Here is a 20,201-nt window from a genome sequence, read left to right on the forward strand (position 1 = left end):
TTGTCGCGTCTGCCCGGGTGGGAAACGGATGGCTCCGTCATTATTAACCCGGGCTGCGATCAATCCGGTATGGAAATTGTTGACTTGCTCATCATATGGTGCGTCTTGGGCAGATGTCTAACCTGGCAGAGCCCATCCCTCTCCAGGCAGCTCCCTTTTAGTCGCCTCTTACGACATGCAGGAGGAGCAGTGGGCCTATTCTGTCCCCGGACTCACAGGGGACAGATGGGAAACATCGTAAAAAGACAAAACCATGGGTCACAAATGAAATACTACAAATGTGTGACATTAGAAGAGAACTTAAGAGAGACAAGAATAGCACGGAGGGAGCTGATAAATCAGAGCGATTGGCAGAAAGATCGAGAAAGGAATGAAGGTGGCCAAGGAGATATGGATTGAAAAACAATTCTCTAAAATTGAAGAGTATCAATAATAAAAATAGCAAACGAGCCTTCCAGGTTGTAAAAGACTTGACGAAGAAAAGATGGACCAAAGCTAACGCAATTCAAGACAAAGAAGGGAACAGTCTTACAGAAGAAAGGGACATCATCAATAGGTGGACAAACTACTGCTCTGATCTATACAACCACCAGACAAATGGAGATCCTAGTGTTTTAGACAGCCCAGATTCAATAGAGAAGGATGACTTTCCAATACTGCGTGAAGAAGTGGACACAGCTGTGAAATCACTCAAGAATGGAAAGGTTACAGGTATTGACAACATCCCAGCCAAATTGATGAAATTCCAAGGATAAATGGTAATAGATGTACTCACCAAGATCTGCAACAAGATCTGGCAGACCAGTGAATGGCCCTCCATGTGGACACAATCACTAATCATCACTCTGCCAAAGAAAGGCAACCTGCAATTGTGTCAAAATTACCGGACCATGAGCTTAATTAGCCATCGTAGCAAAGTGATGTTGAAAGTCATATTGAACAGATTGAAGCCACAAGCAGAGAATATCATCGCTGAAGAACAGGCTGGCTTTTGTGCTGGAAGAAGTACCACAGAGCAGATTTTCAACCTTCGTGTTCTATGTGAGAAGTACTTACACCACCAGCAGGACATCTACCACGTCTTTGTTGACTTCAAAAAGGCGTTTGACAGAGTATGGCACAAAGCAATCTGGGCAGCCATGAAGAAGTACAATGTTGGTCCTAAGCTTATTCTTACTATTAAACAACTGTATGCCAAGGCCAGCAGTGCAGTTCTCATCAATGGCACAATAGGAGAGTGGCTCATCAATGGCACAATAGGAGAGTGGTTTCGCACCACTGTTGGAGTCTGGCAAGGCTGCCTTCTTTCATCCACACTGTTCAGCATCTACTTGGAGCGCATAATGACACATGCCCTAGAAGATCACATATGCACAGTCAGCATTGGGGGGGCAAACAATCTCAAATCTTCGATTCGCTGATGACATTGATGGCCTGGCAGGCAGCGAAGATGAACTTGCCAACCTTGTGAAACAATTGGATGAAACCTCCACAAAATATGGCATGGAAATCAGTGCAGAGAAAACCAAGCTGATGACAAACGTGATGGGATCAGCTCACATATCACTGAGAAGAAGAGGTAGACAGAAGAAGAGATGGATTGACAACATAAAAGAGTGGACAGGAATGGACTTCCTGGAGACTCAAGCACTGACACACAATCGTCCGGGGTGGAGACGGTTGATTGCTCATCAATGATGGTGCCCCAACAACCAATGCAGTTATGGGAGTGATGATGACGATGATGTTTTGAGATAAGATGATCAGCTGGGTGAGGGCATACCAATGATTTATATAATGATATATTTTCAGGGTTATTTTCTATCTCATTTCTTACGCAGTCTAACATTGTTTGCCATTTGTTCTTGTTGTTGTCCTCTGCTGTGCATTGAAAAAAAAGGTTTTCATTGTATTGTCACTGATAAGCATGACTTGTTACTTTAGAATACAGCAGTGTGTATTAGTAGTTCAGATTATTCCTCCCAGTGCATTACCTTGCCTTTGTCAGCAATTAATTTAATCTTCCATCATGTTGTCCATTCACCTAGCTCTTTTAGGCCCCACTAACATTCTTCTGTCTTCTCTAGTCTTGATTTATCTAAATTTTACCATTTTATGGGTCAACTTCTCTTCCATGTCATAAATAAATACATTAAGCACCAGCCCCTGGATAGGACCTTGAGGATCCCCTACTGTTAAACTTTTGCCATACTTAAAATGGACCATTCCTTGTCTTTGTTTTCTATCTTCTCAACAGTTTCTGATTCATGACAGTACTTTGCTTCGATGTGAAAAGTTAATTTTGTTAATAGTGTCTTATGAGAGAGTGTTAAAAACTGTCCAATAAATTATATCAAATTATATAAAAACTGTCCAACAATCTATTTGCTGATTTGTTGACAGGCTCAAAGAATTCTAATAGATTAGAAAAATATTATTTTTCCGTAGAGAAGCTGTGCTGGTTTGTTCCTTCCATATCATATTCATGTGGGTGTTTTATAATAATATTTCTAATTATAATTTCAACCAAATAAAGTAAGGCTCACTTGTCTATAATTCCTACCATCACCTCTAGATATATTTGTAAAGATAGGCATTACATTTGTTAACCTCCAACAGAGCAGCGAATAGTAACGTCACTTCATACTTAAGTTCTTTCAGAACACTTACATCCATTCCTGGTACTCTTTAACTTATCTTCTCTTTTCACACCTCAATTTCTGACAGCATCTCATCTTTATTATCTGAAAAGGATGGGGATAGGATTCTTATGTCCCCAGTATCTTCTCTAGCCAAGGAATCATTTAGCTTCCTTATCGTCATCACTTCTTCCCTTTACTTCTTCGTAGTCTATCAGAAACAACTGAGGTTCTTACCCACGAAAGCTTATGCTCCCAATACTTCTGTTAGTCTTAAAGGTGCCACAGGACACACTGCCGCCTGTTACTCTCAGGTGCTTTTCTGTTTCTGATATATTTAAAGAGTTTCTTATTGTGTGTTTTTAGGTCTTCAGCTATTTGCTTTTCAAATTGTCTCTTAGCCCTTTAATTTCTATTTTATAGTTACCTGCCACAGTTTATGCTCCTTTCTGTTAGCTTCAGCAGGGCTGGCTTTCCATTTTTTGAGGATACCTGTTTGTCTTGAATAACCTCTTAAATCTTGCCACCCCAGTTTTTAGCCTTTCTAATTCTTTTTTTTCCCTCATCCCTTCAGTGTCTCTATTATAGTCTATGTAGGCAGCTTCCATGTAGAATCTAAGGATTTTAGTTCCCTTACTTTTGACTTTAGGGTCTTTTGGACCAGTGTTCTAATTTTTTTCAAATATCCTTTTTAAAGTTTAGTGTGTCTGAACTAATTTTTGTTACTTTTCTTCTACCAAGGTGGGTGAACTTAATTATATTATGGTCTCTGCTACTTAGTGGTTCAACTGTAATTACTTTTTGAACCAGTTCCTGTATACACCACTGGGGCAGAGAGTGAGATGCCTTGGATTCAACTTCCAACAATATGCTGATGACACTTAACTATATATCTCATTCTGAACTGATGCAGTAGTAACCCAGTATTGAATGTGTGTTTCTAGTCCCCCTTTGTGTCAGTCTGCAGGGTATTTGAGTTATTATAACCCCAGCTGCAGAGCTGTGGCTCTTTGGCTTAAGCAGTGGCAGCTCATGCAGTTAGCCCTGGACTTGACTTATGCAGTGGCCACACTTTCATCATTTCCTGACTGAGGGCCAAATAATGCCCGGTGTGGAATGGTCCATTCAATGGAGGGCATGGGAAGTTTGGGCTGCCTAGAAATGTGAAGGACCATCTGGTAAGTCTCCTTTACAAAAAGTTCTACTACATAATTCTATCTGAATGGGGTAAAATTCGGGCCAACATAAAGTGAACCTAGATTCAGGAGCAGGAGCATCCCTCCAGTGCAGATGTGCTTTAACCTCTCCTCCCCTTGTTCCCCACAGAAGAGGCTGGACCAGTGCTTCTGAAGCGCTGTAACTGTACACCAAAGAAGGGCCTAGTAGTGGACTTACTTTTTAACACTTCTTTAAATTCTGAAATGCTGCTACCATTGAGGGAGGAAGTGCACTGTTATATGTACACCTCCCAATTCCTAATACCTTCCGCTGACTCTGTGTTCACAGACATTCGTAAACTGGTATTAACAATGCCTACTTGGCACCAATGCAGCAGATCCTGACCTGGGCCACTCACAAGCAGCCTGACAGCATGCACGTCACACCCAGCATGTCTATGTATAGCTGCAGCCCTGGTCTAGCAGCTTTGACCCCAGCAGCCTATCGGTAACACATTGGTCACATTGTGACTTCCACCAGCCTTGGTTACTGCTTTGCAGGGTAACCGTCCCAAACACTCCCAGTCCTGAATTTTCTCAACACGTGTATTCTGCACTGTCCAGTCTTCTCCTGGACTGTTCAGATATTAAGATCTGTTGCCTCTGTAAGAAGTCAGTATTCAACAGTTTGTTACTTTAACTGGAGTTATCAAGCAGTTCAGTTTAAACACAGCACTGAATCGTTTTATTTTAAAGGTAAAAAAGTTTATTAAAAAAAGAAGATAGAATTTTAAGCAAATTCAACTGTAAGAGCCAAAGTTAGAAGTTGTCACAAGCAAATACAAGTGAAAACAAGCATCTGAAATTTAACTTAGCAAGTTTTGGTTCAAAGCTTTGTTTAAGATGGCTTTTATCACCCACAGTCTTCCAGCAAGATAGTGACTGACCCTTTTCTTGGTCAGGATCTCTCTCAGAGGCCCAAAGGTGCTGGTGCCTTTGTTGTCTTAGGTGAAAGAGAGAGAACTTGGGGTTCTCTGCCCCTTTCTTTTATAGTCCAGTAAACCATTGAAGGGGATTCTTCTGAGGGTTACCCTTTAGAGTACAGGTAATTCAAGCAATGAAGAAGGTGACATGGAGTCTGTTGGTGAAGGAGGCTCCATGCTCTTTCTTGCCCCATGTGTATTTGCTGAATTGCATATTGTTCTGTTTTCTGACATCTCCTTCCCCTGCTGTATCGGGAACCCTGTTTACTACTACTAAACAGGCCTTTGTTTAGAATAGGCAGAGCTGTAATGCTTTTGAATATGTGCCAATAACATTATACAGGGAGATTTCATAACTTTACATATTATGTTGCTACATATGTTTCACCATGATATTATTGGCTAGTGAGTTATTCATTCTCAAATTATTCCACCTAAGGCATATTTTGTACAAACATTATTGCAATAGTTTGTAGGGTGTGAGTACAGGGATGCTAAATGTTTCAATGCTCAGTGTTGTAATGCAATGCCCAACTTCCTGCCTCCCAGTGGAATTCACAGCCCTCAGTTAAGTGCCCAGGCTCACCATGCATTGTAGGAGGAGAGTTAGTCTTTTAAGAAAGACTCACAGAAGACAGTAGGCTGTCTAGGGAGCTGCCTAATATAGCCAGGAGGAGAGAAATGCAGAGGAAAGGGGAAGGGCTTGGGGGGCAGATCCACAAAAGGTAATTTGGTGTCTAACTGATAGACCTCAGTGAGGCACTTCCCACCAATTAGAATTCTCAGCCAGTGAAGACAAACCCAGTGTTTCCTGCCACTTTCAGTAGTTCCTTTAATGCCCTGTCCCTCAGAGTCTGCGATTTGTAGTTCTTGTCAGCTTCATATGCCTCAGGGTATGTCTACACTATGAAATTAGGTCGAATTTATAGAAGTCGGTTGTTTAGAAATTGTTTTTATAAGGTCGATTGTGTGTGTCCCCACACAAAATGCTCTAAGTGCATTAAGTCGGCGGACTGCGTCCGCAGTACCGAGGCTAGCATTGACTTCCGGAGCGTTGCACTGTGGTAGCTATCCCACAGTTCCCGCAGTCTCTGCTGCCCATTGGAATTCTGGGTTGAGATCCCAATGCCTGATGGGGCAAAAACAGTGTCGCGGGTGATTCTGGGTACATGTCGTCAGGTCCCACCCTCCCTCCCTCCCTGCTGTGAAAGCAACGGCAGACAATCGATTCGCGCCTTTTTTCAGCCCAGACGCCATAGCACTGGGATCATGGAGCCCGCTCAGATCACCGCAGCAATTATGAGCACTTTAAACACCACGCGCATTATCCTGGAGTATATGCAGGACCAGAACCTACAAAGGCAAAGCCAGGCGAGGAGGCGACGACGGCGCGGCGATGAGAGTGATGAGGAAATAGACATGGACATAGACCTCTCACAAAGTATGGGCCCCAGCAATGTGCAAATCATGGTGTTAATGGGGCAGGTTCATGCCATGGAACGCCGATTCTGGGCCAGGGAAACAAGCACAGACTGGTGGGACCGCATAGTGTTGCAGGTGTGGGACGATTCCCAGTGGCTGCGAAACTTTCGTATGCGTAAGGGCACTTCCATGGAACTTTGTGAGTTGCTTTCCCCTGCTCTGAAGCGCCAGAATACCAAGATGAGAGCAGCCCTCACAGTTGAGAAGCGAGTGGCGATAGCCCTGTGGAAGCTTGCAACGCCAGACAGCCACCGGTCAGTCGGGAATCAATTTGGAGTGGGTAAATCTACTGTGGGGGCTGCTGTGATCCAAGTAGCCAACGCAATCAAAGAGCTGCTGGTATCAAGGGTAGTGACTCTGGGAAACGTGCAGGTCATAGTGGATGGCTTTGCTGCAATGGGATTCCCTAACTGTGGTGGGGCGATAGACGGAACCCATATCCCTATCTTGGCACCGAAGCACCAAGCCAGCAAGTACATAAACCGCAAGGGGTACTTTTCAATGGTGCTGCAAGCACTGGTGGATCACAAGGGACGTTTCACTAACATCAACGTGGGATGGCCGGGAAAGGTACATGATGCTCGCGTCTTCAGGAACTCTGGTCTGTTTCAAAAGCTGCAGGAAGGGACTTTCTTCCCGGACCAGAAAATAACCGTTGGGGATGTTGAAATGCCTATAGTTATCCTTGGGGACCCAGCCTACCCCTTAATGCCATGGCTCATGAAGCCATACACAGGCAGCCTGGACAGTAGTCAGGACCTGCTCAACTATAGGCTGAGCAAGTGCAGAATGGTGGTAGAACGTGCATTTGGATGTTTAAAAGCGCGCTGGTGCAGTTTACTGACTCGGATAGATCTCAGCGAAACCAATATTCCCATTGTTATTACTGCTTGCTGTGCGCTCCACAATATCTGTGAGAGTAAGGGGGAGACATTTATGGCGGGGTGGGAGGTTGAGGCAAATCGTCTGGCCGCTGATTATGCGCAGCCAGACACCAGGGTGGTTAGAAGAGCACAGCAGGGCGCGGTGCACATCAGAGAAGCTTTGAAAACCAGTTTCATGACTGGCCAGGCTACGGTGTGAAAGTTATGTTTGTTTCTCCTTGATGACTCCCCCGGTTCACTCTACTTCCCTGTAAGCTAACCACCCTCCCCTCCCCCCTTCGATCACCGCTTGCAGAGGCAATAAAGTCATTGTTACTTCACATTCATGCATTCTTTATTAATTCATCACACAAATAGGGGGATAACTGCCAAGGTAGCCCGGGAGGGGTGGAGGAGGAGAGAAGCACCGGGTGGGGTGGGGGAGGAGATAAGGACAAGGACACACTGCACTTTAAAACTTTACAACTTATTGAAGGCCAGCCTTCTGATGCTTGGGCAATCCTCTGGGGTGGAGTGGCTGGGTGGCCAGAGGCCCCCCCACAGTGTTCTTGGGCATCTGGGTGAGGAGGCAATGGAACTTGGGGAGGAGTGCTGTTGGTTACACAGGGGCTGTAGCGGCAGTCTGTGCTCCTGCTGCCTTTCCTGCAGCTCAACCATACGCTGGAGCATATCAGTTTGATGCTCCAGCAGCCGGAGCATCGACTCTTGCCTTCTGTCAGCAAGCTGACGCCACCTATCCTCTTCAGCCCGCCACTTGCTCTCTTCAGCCCGCGATTCAGCCCACCACCTCTCCTCGCGTTCATATTGTGCTTTCCTGCACTCTGACATTGTCTGCCTCCATGCATTCTGCTGTGCTCTGTCAGCGTGGGAGGACATCTGGAGTTCCGAGAACATGTCATCCCGAGTGCGCCTTTTTCGCCTTCTAATCTTCACTAGCCTCTGAAGGAGAAACATTTGCAGCTGGTGGAGGAGAAGGGAGAGGTGGTAGTTAAAAAGACACATTTTAGAGAACAATGGGTACACTCTTTCACGTTAAATCTTGCTGTTCACATTACACAGCACGTGCTTTCGTTACAAGGTCGCATTTTTCCTCTTATATTGAGGGCCTGCCGGTTTGGTGTGAGAGATCACTCACGCAGTGCCAGGCAACAGAATTCGGCTTGCAGGCAGCCATGGTAAGCCAGTCTTTTGGCTTTTTTAACCTTCATAACATGTGGGAATGGTTTCAAACAGCAGTGCCCTCATTTCACATACCAAACGGCCGTTGGGTTGGCCATTTAAAATGGGTTTGCAATGTAAAAGGTGGGGCTGTGGTTTCCGGGTTAACGTGCAGCACAAACCCAACTAACCCCCCTCCCCTCCCCCCCACACCCAATTCTCTGGGATGATCACTAACAGCGGGGAACATTTCTGTTCAGCAGAGCAGGAACGGGCACCTCTGAATGTCCCCATAATAAAATCACCATATTTCAACCAGGTGACCATGAACGATATCACTCTCCTGAGGATAACAGAGAGAGAAAAGGAATGGATATTGTCTGCATGCCAGTAAACACCGGGACCATACGCTGCCATGCTTTGTTATGCAATGATTCCAGACTACGTGCTACTGGCCTGGCGTGGTAAAGTGTCCTACCATGGAGGACGGAATAAGGCAGCCCTCCCCAGAAACCTTTTGCAAAGGCTTTGGGAGTACATGAAGGAGAGCTTTCTGGAGATGTCCCTGGAGGATTTCCGCTCCATCCCTATACACATTAACAGACTTTTCCAGTAGCTGTACTGGCCGTGAATGCCAGGGCAAATTAATCATTAAACACGCTTGCTTTTAAACCATGTGTAATATTTACAAAGGTACACTCACCAGAGGTCCCTTGTGTGCCCTCAGGGTCTGGGAGCACGCCTTGGGTGGGTTTGGGGGTTACTGGTTCCAGGTATCCTGGCTGTTGGGGAAACCGGTTTCTCCGCTTCCTTGCTGTGAGCTATCTTCAATGTCTTCATCATCATCTTCCTCGTCCCCAAAAACCGCTTCCGTGTTTCGTGATTCTCCATTGACGGAGTCAAAGCACAGGGTTGGGTTAGTGGTGGCTGCACCCCCTAGCATGGCATGCAGCTCAGCGTAGAAGCAGCATGTCTGCGGCTCTGCCCCGGACCTTCCGTTTGCCTGTCTGGCTTTGTGGTAGGCTTGCCTTAGCTCCTTAATTTTCACGCGGCACTGCTGTGCGTCCCTGTTATGGCCTCTGTCCTTCATGCCCTTTGAGACTTTTTCTAATGTTTTGGCATTTCGTTTACTGCTACGGAGTTCAGCCAGCACTGATTCGTCTCCCCATATGGCGAGCAGATCCCGTATCTCCCATTCGGTCAATGCTGGCGCTCTTTTGCGATCCTGGGACTCCATCATGGTTACTTGTACTGATGAGCTCTGCGTGTTCACCTGGGATCTCCACCACGCTGGGCAATCAGGAAATTCAAAATTTCGCTGGCCTTTTCCTGTCTACCTGGCCAGTGTATCTGAGTTGAGAGTGCTGTCCAGAGCGGTCACAATGGAGCACTCTGGGATAGCTCCCGGAGGCCAATACCGTCGAATTGCGTCCCCACTACCCCAAATCCGACCCGGAAAGGCCGGTTTCAGCGCTAATCCCCTCGTCGGAGGTGGATTAAAGAAATCGATTTAAAGAGCCCTTTAAGTCGAAAAAAAGGGCTTCGTCATGTGGACGGGTCCAGGCTTATATCGAGGTAACGCTGCTAAATTCGACCTAACATCGTAGTGTAGACCAGGCCTTAGATGGAATAAATGGGCCCAAAGAGTCAAAAGTGTTAACATGACCCTGTCACATCCAACATTAAACAGTGTTATACCAGGTTTGGGGTTTGGTATACGATGAGCTCAGCCTGCTTATTACCATGGTGAACACACCATTAAAAATCTTTTTCACCTTTTATTAAAGATATAGTTAAAGCATTTGAAATATAGAATATTAAGTAAGGCTTTCATTTTACCAGTATCTCTTGTTCACGTTCCCTCTAGCTGGAGAAAGTCTAGAAGGAAAAAAACCCTTGTTTGATAGTCTCTTAGATGGTGATCACTGCCCTTTTTGGGGAACAGAGAAGAAGTTAGTTGGGGATGAGATGGAGCTGTTGTTAAAGTCTGATTCTGTTTATCAGGATGGCAAAGGCTCAATGGTGTCATGGTGGATCCAAGAAGATGATGGGGGTGGCACCCGGCAGCCTCAATGGTAAAGCTCATTCCTTTCCTGTTCACCTGTCTTTCAGTCAGAGGTTGTTGGGATACAGCTGCTTCTTTATTTTTCCCCCTCAAGAGTCTTTTCTTTTAAGGACCTCCAAAAGGAGTGATGAGCGTAATAGCCTGTCCCCTCACTATATTGTTCACCAGTTAGACCTAATTTCTGACACACCAATTTTGATTCATTGATGTCCTGTGGCACACACTTCATATTAATCAGGCCTGATCTTAACACAGTCCTTGAGTTATATTAGTTGGCCTTCTTGTTTGGACTAATTCAGTCTCTCTCTCTCTCTCTTGCACCTTTTCCCATCAGTGTGTATTTATTATGGCATTGTGACATTTTTATGAACTTTCACTCACTCCTTACAGTTAAGCTCACAATTAGAGTAAATTTGTTGTTCGGATGATCACAACAAGGCTCCATTGAGGACTACAGTTCCCAGAAGGCATTGCACCACCCTCTGCTTGCTCCTGCTTGTGATTCAGTGCCTCAGGAGTGGGAGGAGCTGCCTGAAGGGAGGAGGAGGGTTGCCTGGAGGAGCTGCCTGAGGGAGGGAGAGTGGCTGCCTGGAGGAGCTGTCCCTAGGAGGCTGAGGAGTGGAGAAGGAGCCATGAAGAAGGGAGGTGACATTTCTGACAGTGACAGTGATGAGACAGTAGTGGAGGGCTCAGTAATTGAGAGTGAGCTAGACGAAGAGGAGCTGCACACGAAGAGGTGATAAATATATATGTATAGGAGCAAGTGTGACTTAAAAAATGAGTGTTAATACATTGCTGGGACTTATGTGATGAGTTGAATGCTGCATCTGTGCCATGTAGGACTATCACCTTTGGAAACAAAAACACAAAGCACAAAGAACAATCCTATGAGACTGGAATCTACCTAATATAAACCTGATTAAAATGGTTTTAGAATAGCCTTCCTAGATTCTTTGATAAATATCTATTTTAAGATTTTCTGCGACAGGTTAAAGTGTGAGGGGAAAAAAATCTCCATAGGGTATTCCGGAACCCTTATATGGAATAGTAGCTTACTCTAGAAATAGTCCCATTGATTTTTATAGGACTACCTGAGAAACAATGTATTACTCAATGGGATAAAGGTATCAGAATCCAGCCCAAAGAAAATAAAATCAATGATAAAAGCATTGGTAAAATAAAAATACTGCAAATGTGGACATTTCTTTTATTTTTTAATTTCAGAACTCTCTTGATGTTCTCATTCAAACTGATACTTTGGTTACTGAGAAATTAAACCCGCTGAACAACATTGCCCTTACTCTGTATCTCCTAAGAAATGTTGACTAAAAATGTTTGGAAATTTGTAAAAACAGAGATGTATTCATGACTCACATCCTTCTATGCCAATTTGCAGCTTGATGCAGATTTTTACAACCAGGTTCTAAACTTTTGAAAAATAGTGTTTACCTTAAAAATGCTCTCACGTAATTACAGTGGTATTTAATAAGTGATAATATAGGGAAGGAATGGAGTTAGAAATATTGGCTTTGGTTAATATTTTGTTGCTTGTGTTTGTACCTTTGGTAAGAGGATGACAGAACAATTTGTAGGGTTTTTTTTATTTTTTTTAAAGGTTATCTTTTGTTAACAAGGAGGTATCTCTAACAACTGAAACCATCTTTGCTGCCGAAATAAGAAGAGTAGATGGAGGTAAGAAATTGTTCTTTTTTCAGTAGACAATATATGTTGTTTTTCCTGAGACCTTTATTTCTTTGACTCTTTCTTAATTTTTAGGCGAAACAGTTTTGTACAGTATTTTTAATCAGAATAATTTTGCATCTCTACTAAAATCTGAATAACAATTAGTTAATCTTTCAGGCCAAATTTTCAATATATTTTAAATATATACATTTAAAACATAAATTTGTTAGTGCTTATTTTCCTTCATTCTGCCAGTATGTTGTTACTAAGGGTACCTAGTTTAAGAAGAGCAGGGGTATGAATTTATTTTTTGTTAACTCTAAAGGCTTTCTACGATAGCCTCAAAGTAAGGGGCATAAACAAGTATTTGATGGTGTGGCATAAAATTTTCACTGGGACCTGTCTGGGTTGCCTTCCATAATTCAGCCTCACTTAATCGCTTTTAAGTAATGTGGTGATCCCATACTCCTGTCAATAAAAACTTGACTGGCAAAGCAGAATTCTACTGCCTACCTTGCAAGTGTTTGAGCATTCCGAACACAAAATACTAGTGTGCAGAACTCTACTCTGGCTTCTTATTTGTTTCTGGGTCCAATTCATGGTATTTTTGCCTATTTTTAAGACCCTGCATGGTTTGAAATCTGGCCCCTTGAGAGATTACCTCTCACCTTATATCTACTCATAGTAGGTAGGGGTCTGATTCCAAACCCCATTGAAGGCAATGGGAGTCTTTCTAAATGGCTAGGATTTTCTTGGTGTCAGTTATTGGAGCTGAATTCTCTGTGGTCTGGTGATAAAGTTTTGTCAGCAGAGAGGATCCTCACCTGAAAGAACTTGCTCCTTCTGGTCATCCACTGGAATTAGAGCTTCAGAGTACAGAGCTTTTGTTTGGCTCATTGTTAAGCTTTTGGTTTCTATTCAGCCCATTGTAGTTAGCATGTTATTATTTGTGCTAATTTTTATCACATCAATTTCATGACAAGAAAATATGCGCTATAGTCAATTTAAGTTGATAAAATAAGCAACAAAATAATTTGGATGCCAGTGTTGTGATTTTTGCAGTATAAGGGATCAAATTCAACAGAGATGCACTCTATATTACTCTAGAGCTGAGTTTTTTTCTCAGTATCATCATTCAGTAATTTTAATCTTCCCATATCAGTTTGATAATTAATGTGTAAAGATGAGTACTAAAGTTTGTTATATGCATGAGGACACTGACTAAAATTCCAGTTGTTAGAAAAAAAACCTATTGTCAGAAATGAATCACACTGTCTGATGTGTAGCCCATGTTTCCTTAATATTGTCTGCAAAAGAATTAATAATTTTTTCCCTAAATTGTTTTCTTTTCAGTTCTTGCATCTGCCATATTGTGATTTTAGAATCTAGTTCAGAAGTGACCAGTGTGAAGGTGTGATTTGTCAAATTATTTTTTCAGGCAGTTGGAATTTGCAGAAATTCCTTGAGTCTGTATAACAGTAGTGCAACAAAAGTGGCTTTAACTACCTATTTTTGTGTTTAGTTTTAGAAAACCTGTCCCCAGAGATTCAGTTTGTCTGTAAATTCAGTGATAATCTAAAAAATATGAAGCAAAAGAACCAGATAAATCCGGTATGTATAGAAATTACAGCTCCTCAGCTACACACATACTGCAATGAATAATTATTAGAGTAATTGTGCCTGACTGTGCCCCTCCCGCTTCTGTATGTGGAAAGAGCCAGAGTGTATGTAACTGAAAAGGGTTTTATGGAAGGAGGAGCACCAAATCTGCAGTATATACTTACCCCAGGAATGCACAGCAGAGTCTCCTCTGGAGTTTCATGGGGGCGCAGGCCTTGCTACACTTTCAGGAGCAGGGCTGTAATTAGCCTGTAAAATTACCGGATGTTCAAATTGGCAACCAGTTTTTTCCACCTGCAGATGACAGGCTGACAGAATGAGTAGTAGGAAACTCTAGATTGATGTGATGGAGATTCCTGTCCTGTATATGAGCTTCTTTAGACTTACATAACTGGGAAAATATTTCCAGTTATGCCTGTATAGTAACATCAATGTAATCCCCTGAGTGAATGCTCTTATTCTGATATGAGAGACTTATTTTTAGTTTAGCTTAAACCCTTCCCAAGAGACATAAACTAAATCAGAAGAAGGAACTCTTATTCTAGAATAAGAGAGTCCACACTGGAGGGGAGAGGAGTGTGTGTTATACGGGCATAACTATATTAATTTAAATTCACATTTTAGGTTAAAAATACTTTCCAGTGTAGAGAAGGCCTTAGTTTAGGGGACAATTTGTGTACTATTAGTATTTCTCATAGTTGTTGTGATTGATGCTATTACTTCAGCCATTTCTGGAGTAGCAGCCTATCCTCTTTAACTGGAAGATGCGGTTATTGTTATCAGAGGGAAGAAAGAGTGGTTAAAAATAACTGGGGACAGGGGAGTATTTGCTTCCAGAACTCAACTAAAGAGGGTGAATTTGAGGCGAGGAATATATTTAATTTGTACTTTGGTCATTTCACAAATAAAAGAGCTCAAGCTTAAGGGTATACAATTTAATTATATAAGGTATATTTTCATTCTGACTGTATTTTGTCTTCCTTGACTTGGATTGAGTAAGTAGCCCATATGCCATAGTAATATTTTACGTAGTAATCCGGTCTAGCAGAATTTGGAGTCTCACTGCTAACTGCTGTATTTAGGTCTTCCAAAACCACTGATAATAGGAAGAAGCTAGGTGTATAATAATGCTGAAAAATTAAATCATTGAGTAGTTTATATTCACCAAGTTGTTCAAACACTTTTTTCTCCCAGCTGTCTCATAAGATGAGTGAAACTGAACAATCTCAGTCTCTGCTACAGTGAGTATAATATGCGCTGGTCAAATTCCATTCAGACAAACAGTAATTTCCCAGCAAAAAGTTTCCCTTGTAGCCTCATTTGAATGGGATATTTTTTCCAGCCTTGAATTATAAAATAGTTTTACTGGTTGCTAATAAGCAGTTGTGTTTAATGCCAGAGATCGCTTTGTATCAGTGATGGGTGAAACCATTCCATTCTTTTGCCCATTCCTATATATTTATATATAAGGATATATAACTGGGCATAACTGGAAAAAAATAAAGGAAAATTTAAGTTGTCAGAAAAAACATCCTGACACAGATTTATGAAACCATAGAATGGCCTATGCCATGGAATAACTTGTGGAAGCACCATCCCTTGGAGCAATTAACACTAGACAACACAAAATCCTAAAATCCGGTAGGGAATAATCTGTGTTGGGAAGAAAATAGGCTGGATGATCTAATACAGTGATACTCAGTGGTTCAGGAACCAAATTAGCGATCAACATTACCCAAAAAAGCCATGGTAGTGTGAATTCATTGTTTCATTTACTATAGTACTATATACTCATTTAAACAGTGTGACAGGGGAAATATTTAGTTATATAATTCTCACAGCAAAATGACTGACCAAGTATTATTTTATCAACTACAATTGGTTAATAATATAGGAAAAACATCTTGATTTGTCAATAACTTAGATTGGTTAATAAATAAATCACACAGTGTTTTAATATCATGTGCTGCATAGAGCCACAGGAGACATGTTAAAGAGCCACTTGTGGCTTGCGAGCCTCAGTTTGAGTATCATTGATCTAATAGGTGTTTCAATACTATGAATTTATGATTATGGAAATCAGTTTGTAAGTACCATGAGATAATGGTTGGGTTTTTTTTAACTTGCTTTATAAACAACAGCAAGTACATCTTTTTATATTTCCCATACTGTATCACGCCATTTGTCCCTTTAATTGAGTATCCTGTCTCTAGCAGTAGCCAGTACCTGATACTTCACCAACTCAGTAATGCACCTATCCAGTTGTTGTTGGTATATACATGGCAGAAAAAGCTCGTTCTTGATTTCTGCAGGCTTATGCCCTGAAAGATGCTTCCCTCTCTTACTACAGAATCTTGTATATCTTTTTCTCTTCCCTGGGACCTAAACCAGAAAATCTGCTAATGCCAGATTAGCAGAGTTCATCTGGATGGGCTTGAGAAAGGGCCTTCATCTTTTATGGTTTGGGCCTCATCCTTTAGCAGCACCCTTAGGAGTTCCATGGAAGGTTTTTAATGAGCTCCCAACCAAGTTCCTTAGAGTAGTTTCTTACCTTAGGCCTCCTGTTAAGTTTGTTCTCTTTGGAGCCCAAACCTGATGCTAAATGACTTCTGTTCTGAAACATTTGAGCCCATTCTCAACATTCAACTTTGTCTCCTGGCATAGAAAGTGGCCTTTCTAGTGTTGGTCTCCACAGCCTGGCGATTCAGGGAGCACCCAGATGTGACTTGTGGTACCCATGCCTCATTTTACACAAAGTGAAAATAGTTCTCCAAACATGCTCCAGTTGTCTCCTGCAGATGGTTCAACCTTAGCTAGGAGATCCCTCTCCCCAACTTCTACCCACACCCAAAAGCCAGACTTGAAGTCTGGTGGCACTCCCTGCATGTCTGCTAAACTTAGTCTGATTTGCCTGAACTGAATAGGTCTGCAAATCCAAGTCCCTATTCATCCTGTTCAAAGAACCTCACTAAAGGGGGTAGATACTGTATATCCTTTCCTGCAGGTTCAAACCTTTTATCTGCACTCCTCCTTCCTTGCAGATCTCTTCTGCTCAGACAGGCTTTGAGCTCACTGTACTTGAGTGGTGGCCATGTTGTTGGCATCGGCCAGGCCCTTCGCTGAGCGTGGTGTGGCCTCAGTGGATGAATTCAGTTGATGCTGAATTTGGTCAGTAAGTTCTTTGGAAGTTCTCTTCCAGACTCCAGCAGGCTCTGACACATCTTCCTCCCTTGCTCTCCGAGTTTCTTCCCTACTGTCATTTTAGCCATGCCTATTTTAACATCTCTGTAGTTACTCTTCTCTTCCTTGGGTGTGGTCTGCAGGTCAGAGTTAGCAATCCATATTGGTGGCTACCACATCACAGGAAAAAATTTTCTCTTGCAGCATTACTTGTTTTCTGTGATGTGGCAAAACCACTATGAGCACCTATGTAGGGTACCACATGGAACAATCAGTCTTAAAGTAACTAGAAGGTCAACATAGTGTAAGCTGATCATATATTTTCCCAGCTCTGGAAGTTCTCCACTGGTGAAGCTCCTGGTCACAAAAATCCTGCATCTGGTTGGACTACCACCTGCCTACCTGGTTGATGAAGAGGACTCAACAATTTGGTCACATTGGTTTTGCACATTGTGACTGAATGCACCCCTGTATTCACACCCTACAGCAGTGGTCCCCAGACTTTTGAGGGTTGTGCCCCCCTTCCCTCTGTTCATGCCCCTCTGCCCCCCCAAGGCCAGGAATGAAGCCGCAGCTCTGCGGTGGGGGACGCAGACAGGGGTAAAGGGGATGAGGCTCGGGCCACAGCTGGGGGTGGGGCTGGTGCTGGAGCCAAGGCTGGGGGCGGGGCCAGGAGCAGAGTCAGGAGCAGAGCTGCAGCCAGGCTCCCAGCTGGGTGCAGAACCGCACCGAGGCTGGGGACGGGAGTCAGACATGGGGCTGGGAGCCAGGGCCACAACTGGGGGCTGGGTGGTGCTTCTTCCCTGCTTCTGTGGGGGCTGGCCCGGCCCGCCGCCTGGCCCTGAATGTTCCTCTGTGTTAACCTGGGGCGGGGGGGCACACCCCACAGTTTAGGGACCTCTGCCCTACACACTACTGTAATAATCTTTGTGTAAAATATGCCTTGTCAGGTATTGTTTGAAAACTAATAACTCACTGATCAGTAATATCATGGTGAAATCTGTGTAGCAACATTATATGTAAAGTTATGAACATAAGCTGAAATTATGACCTAAATGTGTTTACCAGATAAGTCTGGGAAGGGGGTAAACCTGTTCCACAAAGACAAAGGACAAACTAATGCCGATAGTCAGGTGTCCTGAAAATTGATTGGCAATCATCTGTCAAGTGGTCATTCTTTGGCAATGAGCCAGAGGCAGGAACAGCTCGATCTGCAATTTAGCAAGCAACAGCGTGGAATCTCTTTCATCATGAAATTCCATATTCCTCACAGCGGGAAGGAACTTTATCTAGGGGTAACCCAGGAAAATGCATTTCAAAAGGTGCCTGGACTATAAAAGCAAGGGGCAAAAGCACCCCGGATTCTTTCTCTCTCTATCTCACCTAAGAAGACAGGAACCAGCCTTTGGACTTTGGGAGGGGTTCTGACCTGAGAATTTGGTCAGCAAGGTTGCTGGGGACATGTGGTAAGGATTTTATCTTGATCCAAGTCTAGTTTGTTAAGTTTTAGCGACTAGAAAGCATTCTATCTTTATTTCTCTTCTCTTGTATTTCTCTCCATTTCTGACTTTAATACCTTGTACTTGTACTCACTTAAAATCGCTCCTTATAGTTAAACAAACTTGTGTTATTTTTTAATCAAAACTAATCCAGTGCTGTGTTTACACTGAATAGGTTGGTAACTCCAATTAAAGTAGCAAACTGTTGTATGTTGACCCTTTACAAGGCTGAAAATTTTGTCCAAAGTACCAGAACGTGCATGGGTGGTGGGTGAAGCCCCGCTTTGGGGAGGCTAGCCTGCTGGCCGTGACTCTTCTGCCCGAGGCTGCACCCACCCGCACGCCAGAGCCCAACCCCCCCCATAACAAGAGGAGCCCCACAGCCTGCCCACCCCAGCCACGCCAGGATGCTGCCCCCTTCCCCCCACCCCCCACCAGTCCGGCCCCAATCACACCGGGCCAAGCCTCCGGCCCCGGCCAGCATCCCCCGCCCCCCATGGCTGGCCAGCCTCCCCTCCCATGGCCGGCCAGCCCCAGTGCACGGCCGAGCGAGCTGCCTCACTCCCCCGCCAGACCGTCCCGCCCACCACTGGCTCATCATGTTCCCTCCTCACTCCCCCGCCCCCAAGGAGGAGAGACGCGGCGAGCAGCAGCAGGCAGGCAGCAACAGAGGGTGGGGGCCTTGGGGAAGGAGCAGGGCCACTGCGGCCCAGGTGTCCGGCGGCAGGTCGGCGGCAGCTGACCCAGGGAAGGCATAGCCCATGAGAACGGGCAAAGTATTTTTGTGCATTGCTCCTTGAATGGCAAATTTTTAAAATTATATTTATTTCTTTTTAGGGGTGCAGTATTTACTACAAAGATTTCTCAGCCTGGTCTTCCACTAAATGCCTCAGTAGGTAGAGAGCAAAATTACTCTGTAGGTATGTTTTATGTTGTAAAAAACAACCTAAAATACAGTCACTCTAAATTTGGCAGAAACAACTGAGAAACTGTAAATGAGTATACATATAGATTTATTTAGGATATAGATTTGTGACCTTTGAGACCAGAGGGGCAGATTTTTAAAGGTACTTACGTACCTAAAGAAGAATTAAATGGCTAAATCCAACATTTACATGCCCATGGTATTTTTAAATCCACTGCTCAGCTGTTGCCTAACCCCCCTGGGTGACTGTTTTCCTGCCAATTGGCACTGAAATATCTAAGCCTTGGTGTCCTAAGTGCTGCCACTCCCCCAGAGCAAATGGTTGTAGCTTTGTAACCCAGTAACTGTGGTCTGGAGCAAGGGTGAGTGAGGAATGGATGGGTGTCCATGAGCGTCCTAGTGGAGAAGATAGGAAAGGAGGGTGGGGAAGGTTTTGCTCAGATCAGTTGCAAGGTTGGGATAACGGCACCAGGACCCATCTGGGTCACTTTAGGAGTTTAGTGATGGTAATTCTTACTTTCTTCCTGTGTATTTGAGGGATTTTCATGTATTTTTCCTATTAGCATATTCTCTAAGGCCAGGGCTAAATGAAGAGGCAGGACTTTTTCCTGTTCCTTCCACCCTCGTAGAAGATTGTCCCCTTGCATTCCTATAGCAATTGGGGATCCACTAAGCGCTTGAGTATATCCAGAGCATAAATTCAGGGTGCCATCAACCCAGCTAGATGATGAAAGCTATCTTTTATGTGCTCGGGGATATTGTTGAAATTGACTTCCTCCAGGAGTTGCTGGGAACCGTCTGAGGCTATGGACAAAGGGACTTGGATTAGTGTGTGCTGGCATGGCATGGAGTGCCTCCCTCCCTTTCTCTCCATTTGCTCCTCCCCTACCCTCCAGAATGCTGACATGAAAGCATGGTGGGAAGCT

The 20,201-nt window shown here is 43.8% G+C and overlaps 1 protein-coding gene across 1 annotated transcript in view; it reads left to right on the forward strand.

The window, feature by feature from the left end:
* Nucleotides 1-11,000: 11,000 nt before the first annotated feature.
* ANKRD31 (ankyrin repeat domain 31) overlaps nt 11,001-20,201 on the forward strand; it is a 119,393-nt gene continuing 110,192 nt past the window's right edge. Inside the window, exons 1-5 of the mRNA XM_065407031.1 lie at nt 11,001-11,104; nt 11,984-12,060; nt 13,574-13,662; nt 14,866-14,912; nt 19,188-19,270. Coding sequence (XP_065263103.1) covers nt 11,001-11,104; nt 11,984-12,060; nt 13,574-13,662; nt 14,866-14,912; nt 19,188-19,270 — 400 coding nt within the window. The remainder of the gene's footprint in view (nt 11,105-11,983; nt 12,061-13,573; nt 13,663-14,865; nt 14,913-19,187; nt 19,271-20,201) is intronic.

The sequence above is a fragment of the Emys orbicularis genome, chromosome 6 (genome assembly GCF_028017835.1).
Source record: "Emys orbicularis isolate rEmyOrb1 chromosome 6, rEmyOrb1.hap1, whole genome shotgun sequence".
NCBI lineage: Eukaryota > Metazoa > Chordata > Testudines > Emydidae > Emys > Emys orbicularis.